The sequence below is a fragment of the Coregonus clupeaformis genome, chromosome 39, assembly GCF_020615455.1.
Source record: "Coregonus clupeaformis isolate EN_2021a chromosome 39, ASM2061545v1, whole genome shotgun sequence".
In the NCBI taxonomy this organism is placed as follows: Eukaryota; Metazoa; Chordata; class Actinopteri; order Salmoniformes; family Salmonidae; genus Coregonus; species Coregonus clupeaformis.
In genome coordinates, this window is record NC_059230.1 from 5,014,235 (window position 1) to 5,031,942 (window position 17,708).

Genomic DNA, 17,708 nt, shown 5'->3' on the forward strand with positions numbered 1-17,708 from the left:
ATCTCTCCCCTAACCTGTCACTCTCTCCATCTCTCCCTAACCTGTCCCTCTCTCCATCTCTCCCTAACCTGTCCCTCTCTCCGTCTCTCCCTAACCTGTCCCTCTCTCCTTCTCTCCCTCTCCCCCTAACCTGTCCCTCTCTCCATCTCTCCCTAACCTGTCCGTCTCTCCTTCTCTCATCTCTCCTAACCTGTCCCTCTCTCCTTCTCTCCCTAACCTGTCCCTCTCTCCTTCTCTCCCTAACCTGTCCCTCTCTCCTTCTCTCCCTAACCTGTCCCTCTCTCCTTCTCTCCCTAACCTGTCCCTCTTTCCTTCTCTCCCTAACCTGTCCCTCTCTCCTTCTCTCCTTCTCTCCCTAACCTGTCCCTCTCTCCTTCTCTCATCTCTCCCTAACCTGTCCCTCTCTCCTTCTCTCCCTAACCTGTCCCTCTCTCCTTCTCTCCCTAACCTGTCCCTCTCTCCTTCTCTCCCTAACCCGTCCCTCTCTCCTTCTCTCCCTAACCTGTCCCTCTCTCCTTCTCTCCCTAACCTGTCCCCCTCTCCTTCTCTCCCTCTCCCCCTAACCTATCCCTCTCTCCTTCTCTCCCTAACCTGTCCCTCTCTCCTTCTCTCCCTAACCTGTCCCTCTCTCCTTCTCCCCCTAACCTGTCCCTCTCTCCTTCTCTCCCTAACCTGTCCCTCTCTCCTTCTCTCCCTCTCCCCCTAACCGGTCCTTCTCTCCTTCTCTCATCTCTCCATAACCTGTCCCTCTCTCCATCTCTCCCTAACCTGTCCCTCTCTCCTTCTCTCCCTAACCTGTCCCTCTCTCCTTCTCTCATCTCTCCCCCTAACCTGTCCCTCTCTCCATCTCTCCCTAACCTGTCCCTCTCTCCTTCTCTCCCTAACCTGTCCCTCTCTCCTTCTCTCCATAACCTGTCCCTCTCTCCTTCTCTCCCTAACCTGTCCCTCTCTCCTTCTCTCCCTCTCCCCTAACCTGTCCCTCTCTCCTTCTCTCCCTAACCTGTCCCTCTCTCCTTCTCTCCCTAACCTGTCCCTCTCTCCATCTCTCCCTAACCTGTCCCGCTCTCCTTCTCTCCCTAACCTGTCCCTCTCTCCTTCTCTTCCTAACCTGTCCCTCTCTCCATCTCTCCCTAACCTGTCGCTCTCTCCTTCTCTCCCTAACCTGTCCCTCTCTCCTTCTCTCCTTCTCTCCCTAACCTGTCCCCCTCTCCTTCTCTCCCTCTCCCCCTAACCTGTCCCTCTCTCCATCTCTCCCTAACCTGTCCCTCTCTCCATCTCTCCCTAACCTGTCCCTCTCTCCATCTCTCCCTAACCTGTCCCTCTCTCCATCTCTCCCTAACCTGTCCCTCTCTCCTTCTCTCCCTAACCTGTCCCTCTCTCCTTCTCTCCCTCTCCCCCTAACCTGTCCCTCTCTCCATCTCTCCCTAACCTGTCCGTCTCTCCTTCTCTCCCTAACCTGTCCCTCTCTCCATCTCTCCCTAACCTGTCCCTCTCTCCATCTCTCCCTAACCTGTCCCTCTCTCCATCTCTCCCTAACCTGTCCCTCTCTCCTTCTCTCCCTAACCTGTCCCTCTCTCCTTCTCTCCCTCTCCCCCTAACCTGTCCCTCTCTCCATCTCTCCCTAACCTGTCCGTCTCTCCTTCTCTCCCTAACCTGTCCGTCTCTCCTTCTCTCCCTAACCTGTCCCTCTCTCCATCTCTCCCTAACCTGTCCCTCTCTCCTTCTCTCCCTAACCTGTCCCTCTCTCCTTCTCTCCCTAACCTGTCCCTCTCTCCTTCTCTCCCTAACCTGTCCCTCTCTCCTTCTCTCCTTCTCTCCCTAACCTGTCCCTCTCTCCATCTCTCCATCTCTCCCTAACCTGTCCCTCTCTCCTTCTCTCCCTAACCTGTCCCTCTCTCCTTCTCTCCCTAACCTGTCCCTCTCTCCTTCTCTCCTTCTCTCCCTAACCTGTCCCTCTCTCCATCTCTCCATCTCTCCCTAACCTGTCCCTCTCTCCATCTCTCCATCTCTCCCTAACCTGTCCCTCTCTCCTTCTCTCCCTAACCTGTCCCTCTCTCCTTCTCTCCCTAACCTGTCCCTCTCTCCTTCTCTCCTTCTCTCCCTAACCTGTCCCTCTCTCCATCTCTCCCTAACCTGTCCCTCTCTCCATCTCTCCATCTCTTCCTAACCTCTCCCTCTCTCCTTCTCTCCTTCTCTCCCTAACCTGTCCCTCTCTCCTTCTCTCCTTCTCTCCCTAACATGTCCCTCTCTCCATCTCTCCCTAACCTGTCCCTCTCTCCATCTCTCCATCTCTCCCTAACCTGTCCCTCTCTCCTTCTCTCCCTAACCTGTCCCTCTCTCCTTCTCTCCCTAACTTGTCCCTCTCTCCTTCTCTCCTTCTCTCCCTAACCTGTCCCTCTCTCCTTCTCTCCCTAACCTGTCCCTCTCTCCTTCTCTCCTTCTCTCCCTAACCTGTCCCTCTCTCCATCTCTTCCTAACCTGTCCCTCTCTCCTTCTCTCCACTCATCTCTTCCTAACCCGTCCCTCTCTCCACTCATCTCTTCCTAACCTGTCCCTCTCTCCATCTCTCCCTAACCTGTCCCTCTCTCCATCTCTCCCTAACCTGTCCCTCTCTCCATCTCTCCCTAACCTGTCCCTCTCTCCATCTCTCCCTAACCTGTCCCTCTCTCCATCTCTCCCTAATCTGTCCCTCTCTCCCAAACTCCCTAACCTGTCCCTCTCTCCATCTCTCCCTAACCTGTCCCTCTCTCCATCTCTCCCTAACCTGTCCCTCTCTCCATCTCTTCCTAACCTGTCCCTCTCTCCATCTCTTCCTAACCTGTCCCTCTCTCCATCTCTCCACTCATCTCTTCCTAACCTGTCCCTTTTTCCATCTCTCTTATCCACATACTTCAGAAACCAACTCCCTCCCTCTTACTGTATGTATCTAAATCTTTCCCTCTCTCCATTTTCTCTCTCTCTATCTCTCTTACCCACCACTCTTTTCTTCCATAATTTCTATGTTGAAACACATATTCAAATGTTCAAAACATATTTTCCAAGGAGTTGAGTTGATTATTATTGACTCCCTATATTAAATAACTCTCTCTCTCTCTCTCTCTCTCTCTCTCTCTATCTATCTCTCTCTCTCTCTCTCTCTCTCTCGTCTCCTCTCTCTCCCTCCTCCCTCCTCTCCTCCCCCCTCCCTCCTCTCTCTCCCCCTCCTCTCCTCCCCCCTTCCTCCTCTCTCTCCCTCCTCCATCCTCTCCTCCCCCACTGTAGGAGTTAAAGCAGGACATCTCTAGTTTTCGTTATGAGGTGTTAGATCTCCTTGGTAACCGCCGGCCCCCCAGACGCCACTACTCTTCCAGCAGTGAAGCCACACTGAGAAATGAGGGAGGAACCAGCGACGAGGGGGGGCCTGACCCTAACCTTGACCCCCTTGACCCCTCCCTGGGGTCGCAGGAGGGGAGTGGAGCCAAGAGGTCAAAGGGTGTGACCTTTCTGACCCCGACAGGAAGCATGGAGAAAAAAAATCCTAAACATGGCGTCTCCGCTCTGGTCCGGAGTATTTCAGGAATGGAAGTGGTATCCATGACGAGGATGGAGGGAGAGGAGGAAGAGGAGGACGAGGAGGAGGACGAGGAGGAGGACGAGGAGGAGGAAGAGACGGAGGAGGAGGAAGAGGAGGAGGAGGGTAAACCAAAGAGCAACGGGGTGAGGAGAGAAGCCGTTCCGTCCTCTTCTTCTTCTTCTTCTATTTTCCCTTCATTCCCTTCCTCCTCCTTCTCCGTCTCCTCATCCTTCGCTCGCACTCGGAGTCGTCTCCAGCGGTTGTCGGCGGCGACGTCCAATAAGACACCAGACTCCTTTAAACGCCTCGGCTTCCTGTTCTCACGCAAAGCCCCGCCCCTTCCCTTTTCCCTCGGCCAATCTCCTCCTTCCTACACCATCTCAGACGGCTTGCTCCGCCCCCTGAGAGGTCGCGGGTCATATGACCTCGGTTCGGTGGGTCATGTGACCCGCAGCGAGATGCACCTGAACCAGGTCGGACATACTGACCAGGTCAGAGCCCCTCCTACTTCCTCCGGACGAGCCAATGGGAGGGACTCTCTGCTCCCCTTGCCCCTCCCACCTCCCTGTCCTTGCCAATCCCTGCACTGTGCTTCTAATATGGCCGACTCAAGCTCCCACCTCCTGGACTCCAGTGAGAGCGTCTTCGAGGGAGGAGGAGGAGGAGGAGGGGGCGGGGTTTTAGGAGGAGGGTGGGTGGGGCCTTGTGATGTCATAGAGGACTCCGGCGGCATCGAAGACTCTGTTACTACACAACTGTAGAAGGCTGTAGTTTGTTCGTTTCCATGGTTACCTAACTAACTACCAGTACCTTCCTAACAACCACAAAGCCATGGGGACAGGGACTGTACAGTGATGTCGCATGTTTGATATCATAGACCTAGACCCCCCCCCCATATCCCACTGATGATGTCACTCGTGATGTTATACATACACAGACTGTTGCCGTCCCCAATGTGGGGGGAGGAGCAAGAGGAACTCAGTCGCGACTCAGCTACGCATAAAGACTGTTTCCAAGGCTTCGCTGCTTTTCCTGTCCCTTCTGCAAGTCTCCAGCAGTGTGTCTACAACAATTATTTTTGCTATATGGCTATTGTTTTGACCAAGCTGTTGGGCGCATGGACGTTGCTAGCGTTTTGACCTTTCATGGGGTATACTATCGGACTCTACGGTATGGTGAGACTTAATGGGACACTATGGTATAGTGAGACTTAATGGGACTCTATGGTATAGTGAGACTTAATGGGACTCTATGGTATGGTGAGACTTAATGGGACTCTATGGTATAGTGAGACTTAATGGGACTCTACGGTATAGTGAGACTTAATGGGACTCTATGGTATTATGGCCAAGGGACTTCCTCAAAATAACTTGTAGTAATAATGAACTGCCCTACTACTGTTACTAATCTTTGCTTTGATTTGCAACAGAACGCTTTCTGCTCTGCAGACTGCTCTTCCTGTTTGAAGACAAGTGAAATGGGGAGGCGGAGGGAGGGAGGGAGGGAGGGAGGGACGAAGGGAAGAGAGACGGACGGAGGGAGGGAGGGGAGACAGAGGGATAAAAAGAAGAAAAGAAAGTGAATGAAAGAGAGAGACTGGGGGGGAAACGTGTCAGCCACAATAACCTGAAGTGTGGGCGAACAAAAACTAAAATATATTGAACTTTATAAAAAAAGCTAAAAGATTTATACATAACCGTCCAATTCTAAAAATCAACTGTCAAGCATCAATAACATAGTGAATGACCAGAGCATGTTACACACACACACACACACACACACACACACACACACACACACACACACACACACACACACCCCTGCCTGTTTCTCTCCAATAGGTTGTCTATGTGCTGTTGTCTCTAACTCTAACCGGTATCATGTAAAACTCTTCCAGCCATATAAAGGATTATTGACCTCCTCTCTCTCTCTCTCTCTCTCTCCCTAGAGACCAGCCATATAAAGGTGCTATGAGGTCTTTAAATCAGATAGATACAAACAGAATTCCTCAATCAATATTCCATAATGTCTGATCAGGTGATCACTTTGATTGATTACTGCCATAACACCATTGACCCGCAGCCTTGGTGTCGATCACTTTGATTGATTACTGCCATAACACCATTGACCTGTAGGCTTGGTGCGTGCCGGTTGTCATGTCAAATTCTCCAAGCGTGAAATAGTTCCCAATCGTTCTGATTTTGTTGTGATTGTGACATCATGTTGTAAAATGTCTCACAGCGTGAAAATTTTCCCAGTTCAATAATTGTACGTGCATCTCTTTATGTGGATGGCTGAGCTCGTGCAGATGCCTCCCTCTCACACCCTCCCTCGCCCTTGATTTAGCTAGCTGGCTAACTAACTACCAAATATATGCACTGTCAATCGAAAAATCATCTTCTCACATCAACCCTCAGCACTTTGATGCGCGAGTCCAGATGTGTGAAGCATATGCCCGTGCCCACAGAATCGTTTTTCGAGGTCGAGGGAAGGTGTGAGAGGGAGGAATCTGCACGAGCTCAGCCATCCACATAAAGAGATGCGCGTGCAGTTATTGAACTGGAAAAATGTTCACGCTGTGAGAAATTTTACAGCATAACGTCACAATCAGAACAAAATCAGAACGATTGGAAACTATTTCACACTTGGAAGAATTTTACATGACAACCGGCACGCACCAAGCCTACAGGTCAATGGTGTTATGGCAGTAATCAATCAAAGTGATCGGCACCAAGGCTGCAGGTCAATGGTGTTATGGCAGTAATCAGGAGAAAGGAGGTCAATATGGCTGGTTTCTATCAATCAATCAATCAATTTTATTTTATATAGCCCTTCGTACATCAGCTAATATCTCGAAGTGCTGTACAGAAACCCAGCCTAAAACCCCAAACAGCTAGTAATGCAGGTGTAGAAGCACTGTGGCTAGGAAAAACTCCCTAGAAAGGCCAAAACCTAGGAAGAAACCTAGAGAGGAACCAGGCTATGAGGGGTGGCCAGTCCTCTTCTGGCTGTGCCGGGTGGAGATTATAACAGAACCATACCAAGATGTTCAAAAATGTTCATAAGTGACAAGCATGGTCAAATAATAATCAGGAATAAATCTCAGTTGGCTTTTCATAGCCGATCATTAAGAGTTGAAAACAGCAGGTCTGGGACAGGTAGGGGTTCCATAACCTGAGGCAGAACAGTTGAAACTGGAATAGCAGCAAGGCCAGGCGGACTGGGGACAGCAAGGAGTCACCACGGCAGGTAGTCCCGACGTATGGTCCTAAGGCTCAGGTCTCTCAGTTGGCTTTTCATAGCCGATCATTAAGAGTTGAAAACAGCAGGTCTGGGACAGGTAGGGGTTTCGTAACCGCAGGCAGAACAGTTGAAACTGGAATAGCAGCAAGGCCAGGCGGACTGGGGACAGCAAGGTGTCAGCATGCCCGGTAGTCCTGACGTATGGTCCTAGGGCTCAGGTTCTCAGAGAGAAGAGAGAACGAGAGAATTAGAGAGAGCATACTTAAATTCACACAGGACACTGGATAAGACAGGAGAAGTACTCCAGGTATAACCAACTAACCCCAGCCCCCGACACATAAACTACTGCAGCATAAATACTGGAGGCTGAGACAGGAGCGGTCCGGAGACACTGTGGCCCCATCCGAAGAAACCCCGGACAGGGCCAAACAGGAAGGATATAACCCCACCCACTCTGCCAAAGCACAGCCCCCGCACCACTAGAGGGATATCCTCAACCACCAACTTACAATCCTAAGACAAGGCCGAGTATAGCCCACAGAGGTCTCCACCACAGCACAAACCAAGGGGGGGCGCCAACCCAGACAGGAAGATCACGTCAGTAACTCAACCCACTCAAGTGACGCACCCCTCCTAGGGACGGCATGAAAGAGCACCAGCAAGCCAGTGACTCAGCCCCTGTAACAGGGTTAGAGGCAGAGAACCCCAGTGGAGAGAGGGGAACCGGCCCGGCAGAGACAGCAAGGGCTGTTCGTTGCTCCAGAGCCTTTCCGTTCACCTTCACACTCCTGGGCCAGACTACACTCAATCATATGACCTACTGAAGAGATAAGTCTTCAGTAAAGACTTAAAGGTTGAGACCGAGTCTGCGTCTCTCACATGGGTAGGCAGACTGTTCCATAAAAATGGAGATCTATAGGAGAAAGCCCTGCCTCCCGCTGTTTGCTTAGAAATTCTAGGGACAATTAGGAGGCCTGCGTCTTGTGACCGTAGCGTACGTATTGGTATGTATGGCAGGACCAACTCGGAAAGATAGGTAGGAGCAAGCCCATGTAACGCTTTATAGGTTAACAGTAAAACCTTGAAATCAGCCCTTGCCTTAACAGGAAGCCAGTGTAGGGAAGCTAGCACTGGAGTAATATGATCAAATTTATTGGTTCTAGTCAGGATTCTAGCAGCCGTATTTAGCACTAACTGAAGTTTATTTAGTGCTTTATCCGGGTAGCCGGAAAGTAGAGCATTGCAGTAGTCTAACCTAGAAGTAACAAATGCATGGATTAATTTTTTCTGCATCATTTTTGGACAGAAAATTTCTGATTTTTGCAATGTTACGTAGATGGAAAAAAGCTGTCCTTGAAACAGTCTTGATATGTTCGTCAAAAGAGAGATCAGGGTCAAGAGTAACGCCGAGGTCCTTCACAGTTTTATTTGAGACGACTTTACAACCATCAAGATGAATTGTCAGATTTAACAGAAGATCTCTTTGTTTCTTGGGACCTAGAACAAGCATCTCTGTTTTGTCCGAGTTTAAAAGTAGAAAGTTTTCAGCCATCCACTTCCTTATGTCTGAAACACAGGCTTCTAGCGAGGGCAATTTTGGGGCTTCACCATGTTTCATTGAAATGTACAGCTGTGTGTCATCCGCATAGCAGTGAAAGTTAACATTATGTTTTCGAATAACATCCCCAAGAGGTAAAATATATAGTGAAAACAATAGTGGTCCTAAAACGGAACCTTGAGGAACACCGAAATGTACAGTTGATTTGTCGGAGGACAGACCATTCACAGAGACAAACTGATATCTTTCCGACAGGTAAGATCTAAACCAGGCCAGAACTTGTCCGTGTAGACCAATTTGGGTTTCCAGTCTCTCCAAAAGAATGTGGTGATCGATGGTGTCAAAGGCAGCACTAAGATCTAGTAGCACGAGGACAGATGCAGAGCCTCGGTCTGACGCCATTAAAAGGTCATTTACCACCTTCACAAGTGCAGTCTCAGTGCTATGATGGGGTCTAAAACCAGACTGAAGCATTTCGTATACATTGTTTGTCTTCAGAAAGGCAGTGAGTTGCTGCGCAACAGCTTTTTCTAAAATTTTTGAGAGGAATGGAAGATTCGATATAGGCCGATAGTTTTTTATATTTTCCGGGTCAAGGTTTGGCTTTTTCAAGAGAGGCTTTATCACTGCCACTTTTAGTGAGTTTGGTACACATCCGGTGGATAGAGAGCTGTTTATTATGTTCAACATAGGAGGGCCAAGCACAGGAAGCAGCTCCTTCAGCAGTTTAGTAGGAATAGGATCCAGTATGCAGCTTGAAGGTTTAGAGGCCATGATTATTTTCATCATTGTGTCAAGAGATATAGTACTAAAACACTTAAGTGTCTCTCCCGATCCCAGGCCCTCGCAGAGCTGTGCAGATCCAGGACAGCTAAGCCCTGGAGGAATACGCAGATTCAAAGAGGAGTCCGTAATTTGCTTTCTAATGGTCATGATCTTTTCCTCAAAGAAGTTCATGAATTTATTACTGCTGAAGTGAAAGCCATCCTCTCTTGGGGAATGCTGCTTTTTAGTTAGCTTTGCAACAGTATCAAAAAGAAATTTTGGATTGTTCTTATTTTCCTCGATTAAGTTGGAAAAGTAGGATGATCGAGCAGCAGTGAGGGCTCTTCGGTACTGCACGGTACTGTCTTTCCAAGCTAGTCGGAAGACTTCCAGTTTGGTGTGGCGCCATTTCCGTTCCAATTTCCTGGAAGCTTGCTTCAAAGCTCGGGTATTTTCTGTATACCAGGGAGCTAGTTTCTTATGACAAATGTTTTTCGTTTTTAGGGGTGCAACTGCATCTAGGGTATTGCGCAAGGTTAAATTGAGTTCATCAGTTAAGTGGTTAACTGATTTTTGTCCTCTGACGTCCTTGGGTAGGCAGAAGGAGTCTGGAAGGGCATCAAGGAATTTTTGTGTTGTCTGAGAATTTATAGCACGACTTTTGATGCTCCTTGGTTGGGGTCTGAGCAGATTATTTGTTGCGATTGCAAACGTAATAAAATGGTGGTCCGATAGTCCAGGATTTTGTGGAAAAACATTAAGATCTACAACATTTATTCCATGGGACAAAACTAGGTCCAGAGTATGACTGTGGCAGTGAGTAGGTCCAGAGACATGTTGGACAAAACCCACTGAGTCGATGATGGCTCCGAAAGACTTTTGGAGTGGGTCTGTGGACTTCTCCATGTGAATATTAAAATCACCAAAAAATTAGAATATGATCTGCTATGACTACAAGGTCTGATAGGAATTCAGGAAACTCAGAGAGGAACGCTGTATATGGCCCAGGAGGCCTGTAAACAGTAGCTATAAAAAGTGATTGAGTAGGCTGCATAGATTTCATGACTAGAAGCTCAAAAGACGAAAACGCCATTTTTTTTTTGTAAATTGAAATTTGCTATCGTAAATGTTAGCAACACCTCCGCCTTTGCGGGATGCACGGGAATATGGTCACTAGTGTAACCAGGAGGTGAGGCCTCATTTAACACAGCAAATTCATCAGGCTTAAGCCATGTTTCAGTCAGGCCAATCACATCAAGATTATGATCAGTGATTAGTTCATTGACTATGACTGCCTTTGAAGTGAGGGATCTAACATTAAGTAACCCTATTTTGAGATGTGAGGTATCACGATCTCTTTCAATAATGGCAGGAATGGAGGAGGTCTTTATCCTAATAAGATTGCTAAGGCGAACACCGCCATGTTTAGTTTTGCCCAACCTAGGTCGAGGCACAGACACAGTCTCAATGGGTATGGCTGAGCTGACTACACTGACTGTGCTATTGGCAGACTCCACTAAGCTGGCAGGTTGGCTAACAGCCTGCTGCCTGGCCTGCACCCTATTTCACTGTGGGGCTAGAGGAGTTAGAGCCCTATCTATGTTGGTAGATAAGATGAGAGCACCCCTCCAGCTAGGATGGAGTCCGTCACTCCTCAGCAGGTCAGGCTTGGTCCTGTTTGTGGGTGAGTCCCAGAAAGAGGGCCAATTATCTACAAATTCTATCTTTTGGGAGGGGCAGAAAACAGTTTTCAACCAGCGATTGAGTGCTGAGACTCTGCTGTAGAGCTCGTCACTCCCCTAACTGGGAGGGGGCCAGAGACAATTACTCGATGCCGACACATCTTTCTAGCTGATTTACACGCTGAAGCTATGTTGCACTTGGTGACCTCTGACTGTTTCATCCTAACATCGTTGGTGCCGATGTGGATAACAATATCTCTATACTCTCTACACTCGCCAGTTTTAGCTTTAGCCAGCACCATCTTTAGATTAGCCTTAACGTCGGTAGCCCTGCCCCCTGGTAAACAGTGTATGATCGCTGGGTGATTCGTTTTAAGTCTAATACTGCGGGTAATGGAGTCGCCAATGACTAGGGTTTTCAATTTGTCAGAGCTAATGGTGGGAGCCTTCGGCGTCTCAGACCCCGTAACGGGAGGAGTAGAGACAAGAGAAGACTCAGACTCAGACTCCGACTCGCTACATAATGGGGAAAACCGGTTGAAAGTTTCTGTCGGCTGAATGAGCGACACCGGTTGAGCATTCCAACAGTATTTCCCTCCAGAAGCCATGAGAAAGTTGTCCGGCTGCGGGGACTGTGCGGGGGGATTTATACTAACGTTACTATCTGTACTTACTGGTGGCACAGACGCTGTTTCTTCCTTTCCTACACTGAAATTACCCTTGCCTAACGATTGCGTCTGAAGCTGGGCTTGTAGCACAGCTATTCTCGCCGTAAGGCGATCGTTCTCCTGTATATTATGAGTACAGCGACTGCAATTAGAAGACATCATGTTAATGTTACTACCTAGCTTCGGCTGTTGAAGATGTTGACGAACCATGTCCAGATAAAGCGTCCGGAGTGAAAAAGTTGAATGAGGGAAAAAAGTTGCGATGGAAAAACTAAAAATATAAACGGTAATTAAAAACAAAACAAAACAAAAAAAACATAAAGTTGTCAGCTAGCAAAATAAAGTAAAGTCAGCAACACGTCTGATGGATATACTGAGATCATGTGACAGATCATGTGACAGAGAGAGGAGAAAGGGGAGGTCAATAACCCTTTATATGGCTGGTCTCTAGGGAGAGAGAGAGAGGAGGTCAATAACCCTTTATATGGCTGGTCTCTACGGAGAGAGAAAGAGAAAGGTCAATAACCCTTTATATGGCTGGTCTCTACGGAGAGAGAAAGAGAAAGGTCAATAACCCTTTATATGGCTGGTTTCTAGGGAGAGAGAGAGAAAGCAGGTCAATAACCCTTTATATGGCTGGTCTCTAGGGAGAGAGAGAAAGGAGGTCAATATCCTTTTATTTGTCTGGTCGTTAGGGAGAGAGTGGAGAAAGGAGGTCAATATGGCTGGTTTCTAGGGAGAGAGAGGAGAAAGGAGGTCAATATGGCTGGTTTCTAGGGAGAGAGAGGAGAAAGGAGGTCAATATGGCTGGTCTCTAGGGAGAGAGAGGAGAAAGGAGGTCAATATGGCTGGTCTCTACGGAGAGAGAGAGAAATGAGCTCAATAACCCTTTATATGTCTGGTCTCTAGGGAGAGAGAGAGAAAGGAGGTCAATAACCCTTTATTTGGCTGGTCGTTAGGGAGAGAGGGGGAGAAAGGAGGTCAATAACCCTTTATATGGCTGGTCTCTAGAGAGAGAGAGGAGAAATGAGGTCAATATGGCTTTTCTCTAGGGAGAGGGAGGCAAAAGGAGGTCAATAACCCTTTATATGGCTGGTCTCTAGGGAGAGGGAGGAGAAAGGAGGTCAATATGACTGGTCTCTAGGGAGAGGGAGGAGAAAGGAGGTCAATATGGCTGGTCTCTAGGGAGAGAGAGAGAGAAAGGAGGTCAATATGGCTGGTCTCTAGGGAGAGGGAGGAGAAAGGAGGTCAATATGGCTGGTCTCTAGGGAGAGAGAGAGAGAGAAAGGAGGTCAATATGACTGGTCTCTAGGGAGAGAGAGAGAGAGAAAGGAGGTCAGTATGGATGGTCTCTAGGGAGAGAGAGAAGAAAGTTGCACTATTTAGAATGGTGTTTTCCCGTGAATTGCATTTTTGCAAATGTTTAAAAATGATGTTTTATTGGCTGCTTCATTAGAGGAGTTACTTGTTCTGGTAAAATGAATTACCATACAATCTAAATGTTATTTCTGCCATTCTGAGCACCATGGGGCTGGATGCTCTAAAGGGTTACCCACCCAATGCATATGGGTCTGGTTCATTTCTCTAATGGCCGGTAAATTAAAAGTCTTCCCGGTCACGTTGTCCAGCGCCATATTTTCCTAACAGAAACCCTGACACACACACACACACACACACCTACACACATTCAGGTTTCCCCCCCCATGTTTAATAAAGGGATGTGGAGCTTTAAGACATTATGTTTCACATAATGAATGTATTATTTTTTATATAGTCTGATGATGATCGCATGTGACTTTATTCTCTATGTATTGATACAAGTGTTACTGAGAAGGGGTCCAGTGTAACTAGGCCTGTGTCCCAAATGGAAACCCTATTCCCTATATAGTGCATGACTTTAGACCAGAGCCATATAGGGAATACTGGTCAAAAGTAGGGCACTATATAATAAATACTGGTCAAAGGTAGGGCACTATATAGGGAATAGGGTGCCATTTGGGACGCATGCTATAAGTTGAGTCTGTCCCTGTCCAGTGACAACCCCTAACCCCAGTAACAACCCTTAACCCCAGTATCAACCCCTAACCCCTTGTCCAGTAAAAAAAAAAAAAATCTCCCTGACAGTCCCCCCCTTTTAGAACATTTGATAACGAAATAATAACCACATGAAGTTTGGACAACTTGAATAAAGCAATGGTCTGACAGCTGAATCATGTTTTATTCATTTATTAATTCAATTGATTGATGAATTGGTTGATTGACTGACCGACTAGATTTTGCACTCTTTCCACACACATCCAAGAGCTTATTGTCCTATGAAGAATGGTTCATTATTTACTCTCTAGAAAATGTGTAAAATTACAACTCCCAAAAATTCCAACTGTTAAACCACCCGCTGCTTTATCTTCTTCCTGTATGGTCCTGTGATCTCCTGAGAATAGAGGTCGTGAACTGAAGCGATGGCAGCTTTAACGAAAAGGTTTACACTGCACTCTGTGTGTGCTGTGAGCTGTGCTGACAGAGAACGGTAATAAAAATAAAAAGAAGCTTTTATCTCTTTCTTTCTCTCACCACGCTCTCGCCATCCATCTCTCCATCCGTCCATCTCTCCATCCGTCCATCCACTCCATCTCTCCATCCGTCCATCTCTCCATCCGTCCATCTCTCCATCCGTCCATCCACTCCATCCGTCCATCTCTCCATCCGTCCATCTCTCCATCCGTCCATCCACTCCATCTCTCCATCCGTCCATCTCTCCATCCGTCCATCACTCCATCCGTCCATCCACTCCATCCGTCCATCTCTCCATCCGTCCATCTCTCCATCCGTCCATCTCTCCATCCGTCCATCACTCCATCCGTCCATCTCTCCATCCGTCCATCTCTCCATCCGTCCATCTCTCCATCCGTCCATCTCTCCATCCGTCCATCTCTCCATCCGTCCATCTCTCCATCCGTCCATCTGTCCATCTCTCCATCCGTCCATCTCTCCATCCGTCCATCCACTCCATCTATCAACTCAATGTTAAGCCACGGATGCTGAGCTTGAAGAACCCTGATCTATCTATTACTATTATTGAACTAGTGAGGAAGTAGTTCTTCTCTCTCTCTCTCTCTCTCTCTCTCTCTCTCTCTCTCTCTCTCTCTCTCTCTCTCTCTCTCTCTCTCTCTCTCTCTCTCTCTCTCACACACTCACAGGGTTGATCACATTGGGAGTGGGGTCATCAGCGTACTGATGTAAAACCAATACATCAAACTGTAATCTATCAATCATTGTTAGTAACAATCCGCCACTGACGTATAGCTTACATCCAAAATGGCATCCTATTCCCTATGTAGTGCACTACTTTTGGCCAGGGTCCTACAGGGAAAACTAGTGCACTACTTTTGGCCAGGGTCCTATAGGGAAAACTAGTGCACTACTTTTGGCCAGGGTCCTATAGGGAAAACTAGTGCACTACTTTTGGCCAGGGTCCTATAGGGAAAACTAGTGCACTACTTTTGGCCAGGGTCCTATAGGGAAAACTAGTGCACTACTTTTGGCCAGGGTCCTATAGGGAAAACTAGTGCACTACTTTTGGCCAGGGTCCTATAGGGAAAACTAGTGCACTACTTTTGGCCAGGGTCCTATAGGGAAAACTAGTGCCATTTCTTACGCATCCATGGACTGTAAGTCATGTCAACAGAGTACAGGCTTAAAGGAATGAACAACAATATAGAACTTTAGTTTCGGGTATGGCCTCGTCGCCGAAGGGTGTTCCTCGGAGCCAGATGAGGGTAGCCCGTTGCTAGGCAGCTGACATGGAGGTTAGGGACAGTCCAATGACAGGCCTAAAAGGTAGTGTTGTTGTTGGTGGAGAGGTGGATGGCTGTCGAAAAACTGTTGCTGAAAAAAAAAAACAGCAAATGAGAGAACATGGGTAAGTCGACGTGTAAATACATCCCAAGACTTACACCCATTGGTTGAGAAGGAGGAAAGTGATAATTGCAAGAGTGAGCCCATAGGTTACACAGCGAGTTTGCGAAATGTGTATTATTGTGCATTGCTTATAGGCTTTACGGTAAATAGGTGAATGACATTCCACACATGGCTAACAGGGGAAGAGGAGGAGAAACAAGACGCTGTGCTGATGATGATACGTTTTGTATTCATTCCCACTAGAATAGGAAACAACGTGAATTCTGTTCCGCTGCTTACTGGACGAAGTTAAACAAGCATTCAGACCAGCGTTCCCGATTGAACTACGTTATAATGGCGGTGCAGTGAAGTGGTCCACACCTATAACACATGACATTAAATGTCACAGGTGAGTGAACGAATGAACGCATGGATGGCTGGAGAGGTAGAAGAATGAGGGATTAACAAATCGATGCAATGATTGAGGGACGGGTAGAAAGAGGCTTGAGGGTTAAAGTAGCCCTTTTACCTCAGAGTATATCCTACTCTTTCTCCAATACTGATTTTAGAGGGGATATTGAAATAGGTTACCTGACTTTTAAATCAGTAGTTTGGGGCGACTTCCAAATAGCCTAGCCTACTCCGTGGCGCATATAGGAGGTTGTCGGGAAGACTCTGATCGGTATTCTTTCTAGAAAACCACAACAATTGATGACTTCGGGTGTAAAAATAAGAGAATGGTGCCCTCTGTCGGTTTTTTCTAGTGATTGCCCCACTATCATTTGCGGACGGTAAACTGATCGTAGATTTGTGGATACGAGCCACAACCCCTCTCGCCTCCTTCCCTGATTGGCCGAACGGTGACACTTCTCAGCCTCTGATTGGTCAAGAGCGGCCCAGCGGTAGTTTGTAGCGCTGCACAAGGTGGAAGTGGAACCACTCAAGAAGCGTAAAGCCTTTAGACCTCCGTTCCACCAGCAAGAATAAGGCCGTGATCTTGGCAATTTCCCTTCAGAATAAAAGTCCCACAATGAAGATGGTAGAAAATAATAAAATAGTCGAAATTCATTACATGTTTAACAATATGAAAAAAGGAAAAAAGTTAATTGCCTTTATAGCACAAATAATATTATAGCATTTGACATTTACTGTTAACAGCATTAAAAGTAATGATTTCTAGTATTGATTACTAGTTGTCATGGTGACAACAGTAATACAAATAACAAAACATTATTTGTAATGCTTCTATTAATAATAATTGTAATACAAATATTAATAATACACTATCATTATTATTATTATTATTATTATTATTATTATTATTATTATTATTATCAACTTTAGAAAATACTTTTTAAATCCCATTGTTAATTAGCCCATTGGTATTGCTTGATGTTCAGTACGTTTTTCATATGGGACATACATATTGCACCGTACACTATTTTCTGTACTTTGTGGCAGTAAAAGGGATTCCATTCTACCCAGGAGCACTTCTAGTTTCCAAATCCACAGAGTTTACACCCAGAGGAGTGTCACTCGTTCTACAAACAAACAATATGTTTATTCAAAATTGAGAATGAATGAATGAGTGAACGCCAATAGTGTGCAAAGCTGCCATCAAGGCAAAGGGTGGCTATTTGAAGAATCTCAAATATAAAATATATTTTGATTTGTTTAACACTTCTTTGGTTACTACATGATTCCATATGTGTTGTTTCATGGTTTTGATATTTCCACTATTATTCTACAATGTAGAAAATAGTAAAAAATAAAGAAAACCCCTGGAATGAGTAGGTGTGTCCAAACCTTTGACTGGTACTGTATATACACAATCTTGCCTGCATCTAGCTGATCTGGGCTGTATTCATTAGTCCAACAGTTGTAAACGAGAGTTTCTATTGGACAGATTCAGCTATGTTTGTCCTAGTTCCGTTCTGTTTGCTTCCGTTTTAAGAAGTTATTTTTTTTTTTACAGAATCGGCGGATGTGACATCCCTGATCACACGTAAACACAGTTCACTTTCATAGCAGCCACACACAAACAGCATGATCATTTTGCTCATTGTATAATTCCTTCTCGCATCTACGCGCTCTCATCCTCTCACCTTTTCCCTTCGCTTGTGGACTTCACTGCACAACACATCAGCTGTCTGTGATCAGGCGAAAAAACCTTTCCAAGCCGAACTGTCATATCATAACCGCTAACCGTTACACACAGCCTACATCGTTGTCACCATTATTAGCTAACGTCATAGTTAACATAGCTACTAGAACTAACGCATTAATAAACCCTCTACAATCATGCAGTACAGTCAGCAAGCAGTTTAGCAGTTACACCAGTG

General features: G+C 46.7%; 1 protein-coding gene across 1 annotated transcript in view; it reads left to right on the forward strand.

Annotated features, from left to right (window-relative positions):
- LOC121558819 (short transient receptor potential channel 5-like) overlaps positions 1-4,314 on the forward strand; it is a 92,143-nt gene extending 87,829 nt beyond the window's left edge. Inside the window, exon 16 of the mRNA XM_045211794.1 lies at positions 3,262-4,314. Coding sequence (XP_045067729.1) covers positions 3,262-4,314 — 1,053 coding nt within the window. The remainder of the gene's footprint in view (positions 1-3,261) is intronic.
- The last annotated feature ends 13,394 nt before the right edge of the window (positions 4,315-17,708 follow it).